Raw genomic sequence first — 15,893 nt, forward strand, 5'->3', positions numbered from 1 at the left:
AGTCTCAGAACATGGAACTGGGTTAGAATGGTTGGTTGCTTTTTAGATGACTGGTGATGGTGGCACTGGTCTTGCACCAAAGTGCCACCTTACCGGTGGGCTCCTGATAAGAATAAATCCTTCCCTTAAACTAGTTCCAGAAAGAGCCCTCAGCCTTTTGTTGGAATTCGTACAAAACCCAGGCTTCCGTCAGCTGTTTACGGAGCACCTGCTGGGTCCCAGGCACTGTGCGGGGTGCCGGGCACTGAGTCGCGGGGTCATTCTCACCTTTGGTGACATCTCTGTCTCATTTGTTTCGAATGAACACTGGAAGCAGGTAGGTAGGTAAGGCAAAGCGCTGCCTTGCACTTGATGAGAAGCTCATTCCAGTCAGCAAATTGAGAAGAAACGCCTCTGCTGTTTCATAAAGCTCTTAGAGCAAACAAACTGAGGGCTTAAGGCTGAGGAAAGTGAAGGCAGAACTTGAAGGACCCAGAGCTGAGGACCCAGGAATTTCTTGGCCTCTCCTCAGAGCTTCCTGTTTTGCAATGAGGACATTTTACCAAAAGAGTGTGACCCGCTTAGAGGCTGCAGGGAGCCTGGCCTGGGTAAGTCCTGCTTATTATATGCAAAGCACTGCCCCTGCAGGGGCAGAGTTAAGGTTTTTGTCGTGCTAGAATTTGGAAGTAGAACAGGATGAAGATTTTTTTTTCTTTCTTTCTCCCCAGCAGTCTTACCTAGTCTGTACTGCATCTCTGTCCATTCTGGCATGGAGAAATCTTTATTCCTGCCTTTGTTGATTGTAGATTTTTTTTTTCTTTTTTTGGTCTTTTTAGGGCTGCCCTCACACAGGGAAGTTCCCAGGGTATGGGTTGAATCCGAGCTACAGCTGCTGGCCTACCCATCAGACACAGCAACGTGGGATCCGAGCTGCCTTTGCAACCTACACCACAGCTCACGCTAACACCAGATCCTTAACCACTGAGCGAGGCCATGGATACTAGTTGAGTTCATGCTGAGCCACAGTGGGAACTCCAAGAAATTGTATTTTAATTTATAAAAATAACAGTGGCTGAAAATAGGTGATTTGGAGATTATTATAGCAAACGTGCAGAATACATAGGTCTTCTTTTTTAAGCTGGTGAATAATGGACTATAAAATGTTACACTTTTGTATTTTCTATATAAGGGCTGAGTTTGATTCCCAGGTTGCTGACTAGCATAGCTAGACACTTACTTGGCATTGTATGAGTAGTTTTTTCATTATCTCTATTGTTATTTACGTTGGGAGAAAGGAAGAGATAAGTGATCTGAAATAGTCTCAAAATATTGACCTGAAGATTTGTTTCATCAGAGTTGGGATTCATCAGTCAACAGGATATAAAATCTAGATGTGATGAATTTTCCTATTAAAGCAACAATAGAAATCCTTTCTTAAAATTTAGAGATGCACACACATAACTTGAAAAGAGTATAGAAGGTGCTTTCTGGGTTGGTGAGCCAGTTGAATTAAAATCAAATAGCAGAGGGGCAGATGTCTATGTGTCTGGGGTGGAGACACAGCTACCTTTGAGTGTCTCACTCTAAAAGGCAGAAAACCAGCAAAGTTCTCTGCTGTTTGTGTTTACTGTATTAAAATAATCTATCTGTTCATGAGAAGAGTTTCAGAATCTGCTGTGTGATACCAGCATCCCGTGCAGTGATGCTCAGAGGTAGGGTCTGTGCCCTTTGTGGGGCTGGTGGTCCTTTCGGAATCTTGGGGTGGAGACACGTGGTTTGAAGAGGTCCCCCCTCTATTGCGAGGAAGGCAGGTTTACATCTCAGCTAGAACCACACAGAATATTCCAGTCCTTAGAGTAATTATATTCCCCACTCTTCTAAAAACCATTTAAAAAAATCCAGTTGTGAATTTTAAGTGAAGGAGTCTAGTGGGCATCAAGAAAAGTGAAGATTGATTTAAGTGCAACAGTATAATCAGACCAGAAGATGTACCATTACTTGGCAGCAGTGTATTTATCAGCAGAAGAGAGGCCTGTGTGGCCCTGGAGAATATCTGATGCCTCGCGAAGAGGATTCCATTCCCCTGCTGTTGGCGTGTCTCCGAGCAGACAGCACGCTGTCCATCTCGGGTCACCCGAACAAGTGACAGTCGTCTTCTTTAGGTGCTTATCCCGCAGCTTCGAGAGTCCTCACTTCCTAGGAGACTGTGACTGTGCGGTGACGGTCCCCTTTTGCTTTTTCAGTCCCCATCGTGAAGCAGACGTGGGCGGGTCAGGCAGGTCGCATCGAATACTACAGCGATTCCGAGGACAGTTCCATCCCCACGGTGGATCTGGGAGTTCCCAACACAGAGAGAGGTGGGTCCTGAGTTCTGGCTCCTCCTCTTACTGCTCTGTAAATACAGTGAACTAGGGTAAAGGGAAATGTTTGTAAATGCTCTAATTTTTGCCTCGTAAGTTTCTTTCTTTGCTCCCTGTCCATCTTTACCCATAGATACGGGCTGATTCTTGGCATCTAAGAGCTGCTACTTATTTACTTACTTAGTGGTCACCCCTGTGACCTATGGAAGTTCCTGGGCCAGGGATAGATTCTGAGCCACAGCTGTGACCCACACCACAGTTGCGGCAATGCCAGATCCTTTAACCAACTGCACTGGGCCCAGGATCAAACCCACTCCTCCACAGCGACCAGAGCTGCTGCAGGTTCTTAACCCACTGTGCCACAGTAGGAACTCCCAAAAGCTGCTTTTATTTATTTATTTGGTTGTGCCTAGGGCACATGGAAGTTCTCCAGCCAGGGACAAACCTGTGCCACAGCAGTGACAGGGCTGGATCCTTAACTCACAGGGCCACCGGGGAACTCCAAGAACTGCTTTTAGTACTAACACAAGTTGTAAGTACTAAACATGTATCACTATCCATATCTATAGATATCCATATATGTTACTGTTTCAGTTAGTAAATTGTTGGAAGTACACCGGCTTTTCTTTTCCGATCACAGGCTTTCTAATGAAAAACACTTTATTTCAAAAAAATTAAAACAGAAATCTGGCAACTCCACCTTCAGATGCCCTTTGTTCATCTTTTTTTTTTTTTTTTGCGCCCCCTCCCCCTTTAAGGCCACCCCTGCGGCATAGGGAGGTTCCCAGGCGAGAGGTCGAATCGGAGCTGTAGCCACTAGTCTACGCCCCAGCCACATCACAGCTCACGGCAGCGCTGGATCCTTAACCCACAGAATGAGGCCAAGGATCGAAACCAGTGTCGGCGGGGATGTTGGTCAGATTCGTTTCCTCTGAGCCACGATGGGAGCTCCATGATTTCTTTATTTTTAGTCTGACCTTCTCAGTGCTTCTGTTTACATTCTACTGGATCCAAAAGGAATTTGAGATCGCTTTCAGAAATACATACCATAATAGTTAAAAGACATAAAGAGATGAAGAATGGGGAATATAAAGGTTAGGTTGGGTGGTTTGTTCTCTACTGTGTCCCCAAATACTTTCTCGAAATTCGGGGCTTATTATTATTTGTCGACGTTAGTTCTCTTCCCAAGCATTTTATTGTTATTCCTGGCTCCAGCATTTTCCATTTAAGCATCCATATCTGTTGACAGCTAAGGGACTGTGACTCTGTCTTAGCACTGTATCTTGGGTGTGTATCCATCCTGGAACTGGCCACCGGGTCTGGCATGAGAAACTTAACAGCAGACATTTACAAAGTCAGTAATTGAAGATACAGTATCGTACTTTCCCACCGTTGTTTCCCTGAGGTCGTGATGCTTGAGGTTCTCCCATTTCCATCACAGTAGGTACCTTAAGGAAAGAGGCCAGGCTCCTGAAGTTTCTCTAAGGCTCACATCTTTCTAGTTGGTATGAAGATGCTAGTCCTGCCTGTACTTGACCTCGTGTAATTCCTGTCACCTCTTGAGGTCTTTGATCCCTCATGACTTTGACTTTGTGATTGCTAAAGTTCCCTCTGCCTGTGGAAAGTAGAAAAGGCTAATTTTCCAAATTTAAGATCCTTCAGGTGCATGTCTACATATAGCCTTTTTGTTGTTTTTTATAACACTTTAAGACAAGCAAAAAAAAAAAAAAATGGAATTAAATGAATTACATATATATGTTTTTCATGTGTGTGAAATTTTATTTTTATTTTGTTTACAAAATAAAATACATATATTTAAACACAGTTATATTCACACAGATCATTATATCATGGATCTTAAGAAACAGTTTAAGTGACTCCCTCTGGAGAAGTGGAATGGAAAATATGCTGAGACAGATAGGAAATTTATTCTATACTTTATCCCATTTTGTATGGCTTTCATCTTTACTATTTAGTATTATCTATTACATTTCATTTTTTCTTTAAAAAATAGCATTATGTTAAAATTGTGTTTATTATGCAACTAAAATTTATAAAGAAGAAAGCCTTATATACCATTAAATATTTTATATAGCATAAAAAAAAGAATAACTGGTAAGGATAACAAAAATAATACACCCTCTGAAAATAAAATATAAAATGCATAAATTGGTTAAAAAACAGTGTAACTATATAAATATGTCCTCACAATTTGTTACATCTTATTGATTCTTCAATATAAGCATTACACCATTCTAGGTGATGTGATAAACAAGACATTATAGACTTTACATTGTACCATGGTGAGAAATGGTTATTAATAATACAATTGTAGAACTGTATTATTTAATTGTACAGTCACATTATTTTATTGTAATTATCATAAGTTCTTTGATGGAGAGGAAATCAGAATCAGTTCTAAGACTTCAGCATTCCAAGAATGATGTCAAATGACCCCCTTCATGGTGGATTATGCACTTATTTACTCTGAGATGTATTTCTTCTCCAGAGATTCCTTGTTTGTGTATCAATTGTAGATTTTTGGTTGGCAGTTATTCTGAAGTTTTGATGTAAGAGTCTATGTATATGAGATTGTTTAAAGTTGTTGTTCATCTCCAGTGTCCTGCATTTGTACCCACCTCTTCTCATGATTTCTGATTTTGGTGGTATAATTGTGCATGGATGATTTTGTATCTTTACTGTATATGTACCTTTACTGGTGGGCCTTGTCATTTGTGGAATTTTTGTTTCCTGTTGCTGTCTTGTCTTTTCTGCTTAGAGAAGTTCCTTTAGTATTTGTGGTAAGGCTGGTTTAGTGTTGCTGAATTCTCTCAGCTTTTGCTTATCTGAGAAGGTTTTGATTTCTCCTTCAAATCTGAATGAGAGCCTTGCTGGGTAGAGTCATCTTGGTTGGAGGTTTTTTCCTTTCATCATGTTAAGTATGTCATGCCACTCCCTTCTGGCCTGCAGAGTTTCTGCTGAAAAATCTGCCGATAACCTTATTGGGGTTCCCTTGTATGTTACTTGTTTCTTTTCCCTAGCTGCTTTCAAGATTTTCTCTTCATCTTTCATTTTGGTCAGTTTGATGAATATGTGTCTCGGGGTGTTCCTCCTTGGGTTTATTTTATATGGTACTCGTTGTGCCTCCTGGATTTGAGTGGTTCCTTTCCCATGTTAGGGAAGTTTTGGGCTATTATCTCTTGCAATATTTTTTCTGTTCTCCTTCTGGCACCCCTATAATACGGATGTTGTTGCGTTTCACGTTGTCCCAGAGTTCTCTGAGACTCTCTTCATTTCTTTTCAATCTTTTTTCTCTTTTCTGTTCTGCATCTGTAATTTCCACTAATCTGTCCTCCACCTCGCTTACTCGTTCTTCTGCCTCCTGTATTCTGCTGTTAGCTACTTCTAGTGAGTTTTTTATTTCAGTTAATGTATTTTGCATCTCTCCTTAAGTTTTATATCTTGTATCTCTTTGGTTAGTGTTTCCTGTAAGTTTATCCATCTTTGCCTCCAGTTTATTTCCAGTGTCTTGCATCATCTTCAGCATCAACAGTCTAAAGTCTTTTTCCTGGAGGCTGAGAATCTCCTCATTGCTTAGCTGATTTTCTGGGGTTTTTCCTTTCTCTCTCATCTGAGTTATAGTTCTCTGTCTTTTCATTTTTATAGGTTTTTGGTGTGGTGACCTTTTTACATATAGTAGGATTGTAGCCTCTCTTACTTCTGGTGTCTGCCCCCCTTGTGGCTGAAGTCGGTATGGTTGGCTTGCTCTAGGCTTCCTGATGGGAGGGGCTGATACCTGCCCACCCGTGGGTGGAGCTGATACTAATCCCTCTGTTGGTTGGGTTTAGTCTCTGGATGGGATTAGAGGCACCGTGTTTCTGGGGGGGTCTTTAGGCAGCCTGTTTCCTGAGGGGGGGGCTGTGATCCCACCTGGGTTGTTGTTTGCCCTGGGGCTTCTCAGAGCTGATGGGTGGGGCCAGATTTCCCAAAATGGTCCCCTCCAGAGAAAGGCAGCTGCTGAATAATCCCGAGAGCTTTGCCTTCAGTGTCCGTCCCTCACAACTAGCCACATTTATCCCTGTTTTCCCAGGATGTCCTCCAAGAACTGCAGTCAGGGTTGGCCCAGATTCCTATGGAGACCTCGCTCTGCCCTGGGACCCGGTGCACGTGAAAGTCTGTGTGCGCCTTTTAAGAATGGGGTCTCGGTTTCCCCCAGTCCTGTGGAGCTCCCGTGCACAAGCCCCGGTGGCCTTCAGTGCTAGATGCTCTGGGGCTCTTTCTCCCAGTGCCGGATCCCCGCACGTGAGGGTTTGATGTGGGGCTCAGAACTCTCACTCCTGTGGGTGAGTCTCTGTGAACCAGTTAGTTTTCAGTCTGTGGAGCTTCCCACCCGGGAGGTATGGGGTTGTTTATATTGTGAAATCGCCCCTCCTACCTCTTGATGTGGCCTCCTCTTTTTCTTCTGGAGTAGAGTATCTTTTTTAAGGTTTCCGATCCATTTGGGTGGAGATTGCTCAGCCTTTAGCTGTGAATTTTGTTGTTTTTAGGAGAGAAGTTGAGCTCCAGTCCTTCTATTCCGCCATCTTAATCCTCACTCCTGAATTATATATATTTTAAGGAAAATAATGCATTGTAAGTTTTCTTTTCATCTGTCCTAGGCCACTGTGGAAAGACATTTGCCATTTTGGAGAGATTTTTGAATCACAGCCTTGACGGCGTAGCGTGGTTAGTCATTGTGGATGATGACACATTAATAAGGTAAGGAGTCCCTCTAATCCTAGGGTGACTTTAAATTCTATAGTCAGAATTATGATGGGTACTTCTCCTGCCGGAGTAGCAGGGACTGGATTTACCCTCTCTCCTGAAACAGCCCCCCCAAAAGGGCACAGTGTATTAAATGTTTTTAAGACACTGATAATTAGGCAACCAATGACAGTGACCCTGAGACACATGAAGCAGATGAGCTGAATCCGCTGACACCCCAGCTGATGGCCTGAAGACAGTCTTGGCATCTCTGTTCAGGAAGGGGAACCCAGCCCGAACCCCTGAGTTTGAAGTGAGCTGCTGAGATTCTGGGGAAACCAGAGCCATTAGAGGTTGCAGGACAGCGCCCTGGAAAGGAGAGGGTGGCACAGAGGGCACACTCGAGATGGGTGGAGCCTCCCCTTGAGTACTGAGTAAAGTTTGGTCGGTGCCTGCATGCGAAGAGAGTACCAGAGGCAGGGGAGAGAGCAACCAAAACGGTGGGCGGGGTGGGACCCAACACTCAGGCCGAGTACAGCACCTCTTCCCACCAGCCAGCCTGGAAAAGCCTTGATTCACAGATGCTGGGCAGAGCTGGTTAGAGTTTGTAGAAGGGTCTTGCTTTAACTGTGGGAAAGAGCTCACCCTAGACTGCGCAGTGCTTTGTCTTTCCAACAGACGGTAAAGCAAAAGCCCCAAGACCAAGTAGGTTTCTAAGTAACTGGCCTGCATCCAAGAACAAAGATCAAGAATATTTACCCCCCCAAAAAAAAAAAAAAAAGAGTTCCCATTGTGGCACAGTGGAAACGAATCTGACTAGGAGCCGTAAGGTTGCAGGTTTGATCCCTGGCCTTGATCAAACCAAAGTGGGTTGAGGACCCGGCGTTGCCGTGAGCTGTGGTATAGGTTGCAGACGCAGCTCAGATCTGGGTTGCTGTGGCTCTGATTCGACCCCTAGCCTGGGAACCTCCATATGCTATGGGTGTGACCCTAAAAAGATGAAAGACAAAAAAAAAAAATTTACAGAAACACAAAACATCCAGCACCCAACAAGGTAAAATTCACAATGTCTGTTTTGAAACAGAGGAAGCAGTGAAGTCTAACACATGTATAAAACTGGAGTCCCTGATTGAGGAAAATCAACAGAATAGAAATCATATTTCGTTACCAGAAATAAAAGAAGACCTTGACTCATGTACTGAAAGGGCCTAGCAGGTACCCGGGAAAATGAATCAGGGATCATCAGCTTCTTCACATATGCTGGTAAAACTCTTAGATTTTGATGATAAAGCCCTCAGAGCCTCTAGGTGAAATGATGAGCAAGAAGATTAGTCTTGGCCTCAGACTTCTCAAAATACCATGAGTATGGGAGCCACGGAGGAACGTTCTCACCCAAGACAGAAACGACGAGTCAGGGGTTGTATACACGGCTAAGATGTGCTTTAGCATCAAGGCTGCAGAGAAGGTTCTCGATGTCCATGAACTCAGGAGGGTGCACACACATGCCCCTCCTGAGGCGGATGCTGGGAAAGGACTTCATGCAACTAAGATGCTATTTAGGCAGAAGGACCGACAGTGAGCATTTCATATGTTTAACCGCGGAATGAAAAGCGAAGCGGGCGTGGGGACGAGGGCGAAGAATGGTGTGCCAGGGCCCTGCGTTCTGACAAAGTAGGACGTTCCCAACTTAAAGAAGATGAAGGAAGGCGCCTCCTTGTGGTGCAGTGGGTTAGTGCAGCAGCCCAGGTTCAATCCCTGACTCAGGAACTTCCACATGCTGTGGGCATGGCCAAAAAAAAAAGAAGGAAAAGGGACAATAGGATAAGATCGTATGGCCTACTCTGTAGGCAATCAATGGAATTCAAAAGATACTGTGTAGAACTGATAGAGTAAGAAAATGTTAAAAAAGAACATAGTAAGACATGAGAAGTTAAATAGAAGATAAATCCCAGGAAAGAGAACATTCTAATACCCAAAATGGTAAGTAGATAAAGAAACACAGTAAATACAATGCATATAATAAGTCAAACCTAAAATAATTTTAGTGTTGAAATCAAACATCATCAGTCATATCACTAAATGTGAGTGGGTTTAACTCACCTAATAGAAGAACAGACTTTTAAAATTGGCTCATAAAGCAAACCCCACCTCTGTGTTTTATATGAAAGACACATAGTCATTCAAAAAACGCTAACAATAAAGGGATGCATAAGGTTTGCCAAGCCACTGGGAACCATAAAGATAAAAAATACAGGTGCCAATTCAAAAAGCTAGGAAAAGAATCACAAAGTCAACCCAGAAAATGCACAAGGAAGAAAATAGTAATAAAAGTCAATGCAGAACTAATGGTGTGGAGATCAAAAAGCAGAGGATCCAATAAATGAAGCAAAGTTTTGGTTCCTTGGGGGGGGGGGGATCAACCAGTTGTATTGAGTGGTTTCCAGAAGATACATTAAGTGAAACAAGCCAAGGGCACAAGGATGTGTTTAGTTTGCTTCCCTGTGCAAAGAAGGAAAGGGAAATGAAGCACATCCACCTGGGCTGAGCTTGACAAAAAACAGACAGACGGATAAGCCAGAAAACCTTGAAGTAGTTTCCAAAGAGGGCAGGTGGGAGGACAGGGCAGGTGGGAGGACAGGGAAGATGGGGGGGGGTGGGAGATGGAGGAGGGGTGAGATGGAGGTGGGGATGGGGGGGGGGGACCCTTTTCGGAGTTTATGGCTTACTTTAGTTTTGACTTTGGGAAGCATACTCATGTTTTAAACCCAGCTGTATTTCAGCTGGAAAGGTAATCACCCTGCAGGGAAAACAGAACAGATGCAGGTTCTGTTGAAGAGACAGGAGTTAAAGACACCCCTTCGGTGGGTGGGGGGCGGGAGGTGAGCCATCAGTGGGTCTGACTTGTGTGGGTGAAGCAGCCCTCAAGGTATGTTAGGTACGTTGTGGGCCGGAGGAGATGAGTAAGGGGGGAAGGATGTGGGACAGGCCGGGTCAAGGAAGGGCTGCAGGCAGACACCTGCAGGATTCCCAGCTCCCTTAGACTCCGGATTTCCAGAGCAGTCTGTGCCCGTGTGTGCACACATATCCGTCTTTATAGTTCTTAATGCCCGCGAGGACCAGAAGCAGAGACAGCCCACTGAGCACCAAGCAGCAAACGACCAGAACTAACACAGCCACCTCCTCGCTAAAAGGAACCAGGCCTTCTCAGAGAAATAGCTGATTTTAAGGCTGAGGCAGGGAAGATACAGGAAGACATTCAGAACGTTGTTTTTTTATGTCAGAGAGTAAGAAAGTGCTTAGAAAAAAAAGAGAAAAGAGCATGCCTAGGTTCCCATGGGGCTCAGCAGGTTAAGGATCTTGCGTCGCCCCTGCAGTGCCTCAGGTTGCTGCCCTGGTGTGGCTTTGATCCCTGGCCTGGGAACTTCTGCATGCTGCAGGTGCGGCCAAAAACAAAAACAAAAACACACAAAAAAAGGAAAAGAAAGTGCGTGTCAAAAGGACCCAGAAGCAAGCTTAAACAGGTTCCCATGGGCAGAATTTGGGACCAGATGAGCATCAGTATAATTAAGGATAATGATGGATTACGAGCCATTAAGACTAGGAATCCATTCATGCTTATAAAAAGTAAATAAATAGGAGTTCCCGTCGTGGCGCAGCGGAAAGGAATCTGACTAGGAACCATGAGGTTGCGGGTTCAATCCCGGGTCTCACTCAGTGGGTTAAAGATCCGGGGTTGCTGTGAGCTGTGGCGTAGGTTGCAGATGCGGCTTGGATCCGTGTTGCTGTGGCTGTGGTGTAGGCCGGCAGTAGCAGCTCCAATTAGACCCCTAGCCTGGGAACCTCCATGTGCCACAGGTGCGGCCCTAAAAGGACAAAAGACAAATAAATAAATAGATGAGTAATAAGTAAATAAATGAGGCAGATCAGGCACTGTAACAAAATATCACAGACTTGGGGGGCTTAAACAACAGAAATTTCTTTCTCACGGTTCTGGAGACTGGGAAGTCCACGATCAAGGTGCTGGCCCGGTAGATTTCTGAGGCCTCTTCTCTTGGCTCAGAGGTGGCTGCCACCTTGCTGTCCTTTGTGTGCCCTGGAGAGAGGGCTCTCTGGGGTCTCTTCTTAGAAGGACACGAATTCTGTCACATCAGGGTCCTACCCTTGGGACCTCATTTAACCTTAATCACCTCCTGATAAGCTCTTCCCTCCGCACAGTCACAGTGGGGGTTAGGATACTGGGGGTGGGGGAACCTAATTCGGCCCAGAGCAGGTGGGCTCTTGCTGGCCCGGCCACCAGGAGTCCTGACACGAGGTCAGGAGGAGGAGAGGAGTTCTGGGTGTGGAGGCAGTGATGTGTGATCCCTTTGTACCCATCGCAGTAAAGATTCATCAGTGGAGGCTAAACTAGGGATAGGTGCTGATGAGGCTCAGGATACTGGCTGATGTTGAGGTGTCTGCCCAGAGACTGAGAAATAGCCTGGGGAAATCGCTAAGTGCCCAGTGCAGACACCAGGCAGCATCTTGAATAGGTGATCAAAATAGATCTTCCGGGGGGGGGGCATCACTTGGGTGACACTGCCCTGGGGACGCACAGCCTGGGCTCCATCGTGAGGAGACGTCAGACAAAAGCAACATGAGGAGCAGTCTATTAAAAAGGGGGGGTTTATTAAAAATACCGGTGTTATGAAAGACAAAAAGCTGAGGAGCGGTTCCAGATGAAAGGAGAATAAAGTGAATGATAAACACACAAAGGGGCCCTGGGCTGCATGCTGTACTGGAGGGAGAAAATGCTATGAAGAAATCATTAGATCAAGGGACAAAACTGGAGGAGAGCTGGCAGCTTACATACAAGCGGTGTGTCAGTGTTTACAGTTCTGGGTTCTAGTTGAGGTGCTGTGAACCTTCCTTCGTGTACGTGACTTTGCACAGACATCTGCTTTCATCTCTCTGGGCTGAATACCTAAGAGCAGAGTGGCTGGGACATAGGATTGGTGTGTGTTAACTTTTTAAGAAACTTGTGTCAGCGGTAGAGTTTCTGAGGTTGCCTTCACTGCTCTCAGAATGTACACATTGATGTGTTGGGGGGAGGGGCATAATGGGATACCAGATATTTCAGAAAGGAATAAAAGTGTATCCATAGCTATATATATGTATGTATGTCTGCGCACATACAGGTGGGTGGGTGGAGAATGAAAGAGAAGATAAAACACCAACGTGCACTAACAGAATTTGATGGCACTTGAACGTTTCCATACTGTTGCCCGTCATTCTGTGAAATGCCTCGTTGCCTGGGATGGCGACGGGTTGTTGAATGGAGTTCCTTCCCTGGATCAGTAGCCAGTGCACTTGCACAGAACTGGAGATGTGCCTGCTTCAGCCGCACTTCCAGTTCTCAGCCAGTGTGAAGCATGTGATCGTTGTCAGACTCAGTCCATGTCTCTTCCGCTTTCACATGACCTTGTGAATACCGAAATAGTTCATGTTACCAGGAAGAGAAATCCCGGGGAGATGCTAAATCCTAGTTACTTTAACCTCAGAAATCGAGGGTTTAAGGTTTAAGTGATTATTGTACAATATGCAGGTAGAAGGGAAATACTTCTCATCTCTTTGTAGGTCAGGAAGCAGACAAGCATTTGCCCTGCAGGGCTTTGAGGATTTTTTAAAAAATGATTTTGATTTTTTTCCATTATAGCTGGTTTACAGTGTTCTGTCAGTTTTCTACAGCAAAGCGACCCAGTCACACATACATACATACATTTTTTTCCCTCACATTGTCCTACATCATGCTCCATCATAAGTGACTAGATATAGTTCCCATTGCTATACAGCAGGATCTCATTGCTTATCCATTCCAGAGGCAAAGTTTGCATCTATTAACCTGAGACTCCCAGTCCATCCCACTCCCTCCTCCTCAGCAACCACAGTCTCTTCTCCAAGTCCATGAGTTTCTTTTCTGTGGAAAGGTTCATTTGTACCAGATTCCATATATAAGTAATATCGTATGGTATTTGGCTTTCTGACTTCACTTAGTATGAGAGTCTCTAGTTCCATCCATGTTGCTGCAGATGGCATTATTTTGTTCTTTTTAACGCCTGAGTGGTATTCCATTGTGTATATGTACCACATCTTCATCCATTCATCTGTTGTGGGACAGTTAGGGTGTTTCCATGTCTTGGCTGTTGTGAATAGTGCTGTAATGAACATACAGGTGCATGTGTCTTTTTTAAGGAAAGTTTCGTCCAGATGTGTGTGCAAGAGTAGGATGGCTGGGTCATATGGTAAGTCTATATTTAGTTTTCTGAGGTACCTCCATTCTGACTGGTGTGAGGTGGTATCTCAGGGTAGGTTTGATTTGCATTTCTCTCATAACCAGGGATGTTGAGCAACATACGCAGATCAGTCAACGTCAGACACCACATGAACCAAAAAAAAGCAAAAAACATCACAGTCATCTCAATAGATGCAGAAAAAGCATTTGTCAAAGTCCAACATCCGTTCATGATAAAAACTCTTCCAAAGTGGGTACAGAGGGAACACACCTTAACATAACAGAAGCCATTTATGACAAACCCACAGCAAATACAATACTCAACGGAGAAAAGCTGAAAGCCTTCCCACTAAAATCTGGAATAAGACAAGGATGCCCACTCTTACCACTTGTATTCAGCATAGTTTTGGAAGTCCTAGCCACAGCAATCAGACAAACAAAAAATAAAATGTTTCCAAATAGGAAGAGAAAAGGTAAAATTGTCGCTGTATGCAGATGACATGATACTATATATAGAAAACCCTAGGGACTCCACACAAAAACTACTGGAACTGATCAATGAATTTAGCAAAGTAGCAGGATACAAGATTACCATTCAGAAATCGGTTGTGTTTCTGTATACTAACAATATGAAATATTAGAAAAGGAATACAGAAATATAATACCTTTCAAGAATGCACCCCCCAAAAATACCTGGGAATAAACCTGACCAAGGAGGTGAAAGACATATGCCGAGAACTATAAAACATTAGTCAAGGAAATTAAAGAGGACTCAAAGAAATGGACAGATATTCTGTGCTCCTGGGTTGGAAAAATTAACATTGTAAAGATGGCCGTACCACCCAAAGCCATCTGCAGATTCAGTGCAACCCCCATCCAGTTACCCATGACATTTTTCACAGAACTAGAACAAACAATCCAAAAATTTATATGGAACCACAAAAGACCCAGAACTACCAAAGCCATCCTGAGGAAGAAAAACCAAGCAGGAGGCATCACTCTCCCAGACTTCAGGCACTATTACAAAGCCACAGTCATCAGACAGTGTGGTACTGGTACCAAGAGAGACATAACAGACCAATGGAACAGAACAGAGAACCGAGAAATAAACCCAGACAACTACAGTCAATTAATCTTCAACAAAAGAGGCAAAAATATAAAATGGGGAAAAGCCAGTCTTTTCAGTAAGTGGTACTGGGAAAACTGGACAACTGCATGTAATCAGTGAAACTAGAACACACCCTCACACCATGCACAAAATAAACTCAAAATGGCTTAAAGACTTAAACGTAAGACAAGACACCATCAAACTCCTAGAAGAGAACAGAGGCAAAACATTCTCTGACATCAGCCTTGCAAATGTTCCCAAAGCAACAGAAATAAAAGCAAAAATAAACCAATGGGACCTAATAAAAATGACAAGCGTTTGCACAGCAAAGGAAAACATTAAAAAAAAAAAAAAAACCCCAAAAAGACAACTTAAAGAATGGGAGAAAGTAGTTTCAAACAATGCAACTGACAAGGGCTTAAGCTCTAAAATAGACAAACAACATACACAACAGCAAAAAAGCCAATTGAAAAATGGTCAAAAGACCTGAACAGACATTTCTCCAAAGAAGATATACACATGGCCAGCAGACACATGAAAAAATGAGGGTTTTATGTTTGTTTGTTTTGTCTTTTTAGGGAGGCACCCGAGGCATATGGAGGTTTCCAGGCTAGGGGGGTTGAACTGAAGTTGCAGCTGCCAACCTCCACCACAGCCACAGCAATGCTGGGTCTGCGCTGCATCTGTGACCTACACCTCAGCTCACGACAATGCCAGATCCTTAACCCACTGAGCAAGGCCAGGAATCGGACCCGAGTCCTCCTGGGCACTAGTTGGGTTTGTTAACCACTGAGCCACGACAGGAACTCCGGGCTTTGAGTTTTTAGGGAGCTTTTGACCGCTCGAAGGCTGTGACTTCCTTAGAGATCTTTAGAAGCGTCTTCTCCACGACCAAGTGGTGGCTCGCTAGGGTCCACCCTTCGTTACCTCCCGCAGACAACTTCCTGAAGACCGATTCCAAGCTAGGTGCCCGTATGTTTGTATCAAAAACAGGATGGGAGTTCCTGTCATGGCACAGGGGTTAACGAATCCGACTAGAAACCATGAGGTTGTGGGTTTGATCCCTGGCCTTGCTCAGTGGGCTAAGGATCCGGCGTTGCCATGAGCTGTGGTGTAGGCTGCAGACGCAGCTCGGATCCCGTGTTGCTGTGGCTCTGGCCTAGGCCAGTGGCTACAGCGCCGATTCGACCCCTCGCCTGGGAACCTCCATATGCCGAGGGAGCGGCCCAAGAAATGGCAAAAAGACAAAAAAAACCCAAAAAACCAGGATGGTTTTTCCAAAACTTCGTGATGCTCAGGAGCTGTCAACATTTATCACAGCCCCCCTGGCAGATAGAAACCCAATGAGCCAACTTGTGGACACTGAGCACTGCACCTGTGGGAGACTTTGCGTCATCTGCTGAGCTGGTTTTCTTCTCTGAGCCTCTGCTTTTTA

General features: G+C 44.4%; 1 protein-coding gene across 2 annotated transcripts in view; it reads left to right on the top strand.

Moving 5' to 3' along the window:
- B3GLCT (beta 3-glucosyltransferase) overlaps positions 1–15,893 on the top strand; it is a 114,893-nt gene that overhangs the window by 77,479 nt on the left and 21,521 nt on the right. For both annotated transcript variants that reach the window (XM_021065554.1, XM_021065553.1), the window contains exons 11-12: positions 2,223–2,336; positions 6,998–7,097. In XM_021065554.1, coding sequence (XP_020921213.1) covers positions 2,223–2,336; positions 6,998–7,097 — 214 coding nt within the window. The remainder of the gene's footprint in view (positions 1–2,222; positions 2,337–6,997; positions 7,098–15,893) is intronic.

Source organism: Sus scrofa, chromosome 11 (genome assembly GCF_000003025.6).
Source record: "Sus scrofa isolate TJ Tabasco breed Duroc chromosome 11, Sscrofa11.1, whole genome shotgun sequence".
Lineage (NCBI taxonomy): Eukaryota > Metazoa > Chordata > Mammalia > Artiodactyla > Suidae > Sus > Sus scrofa.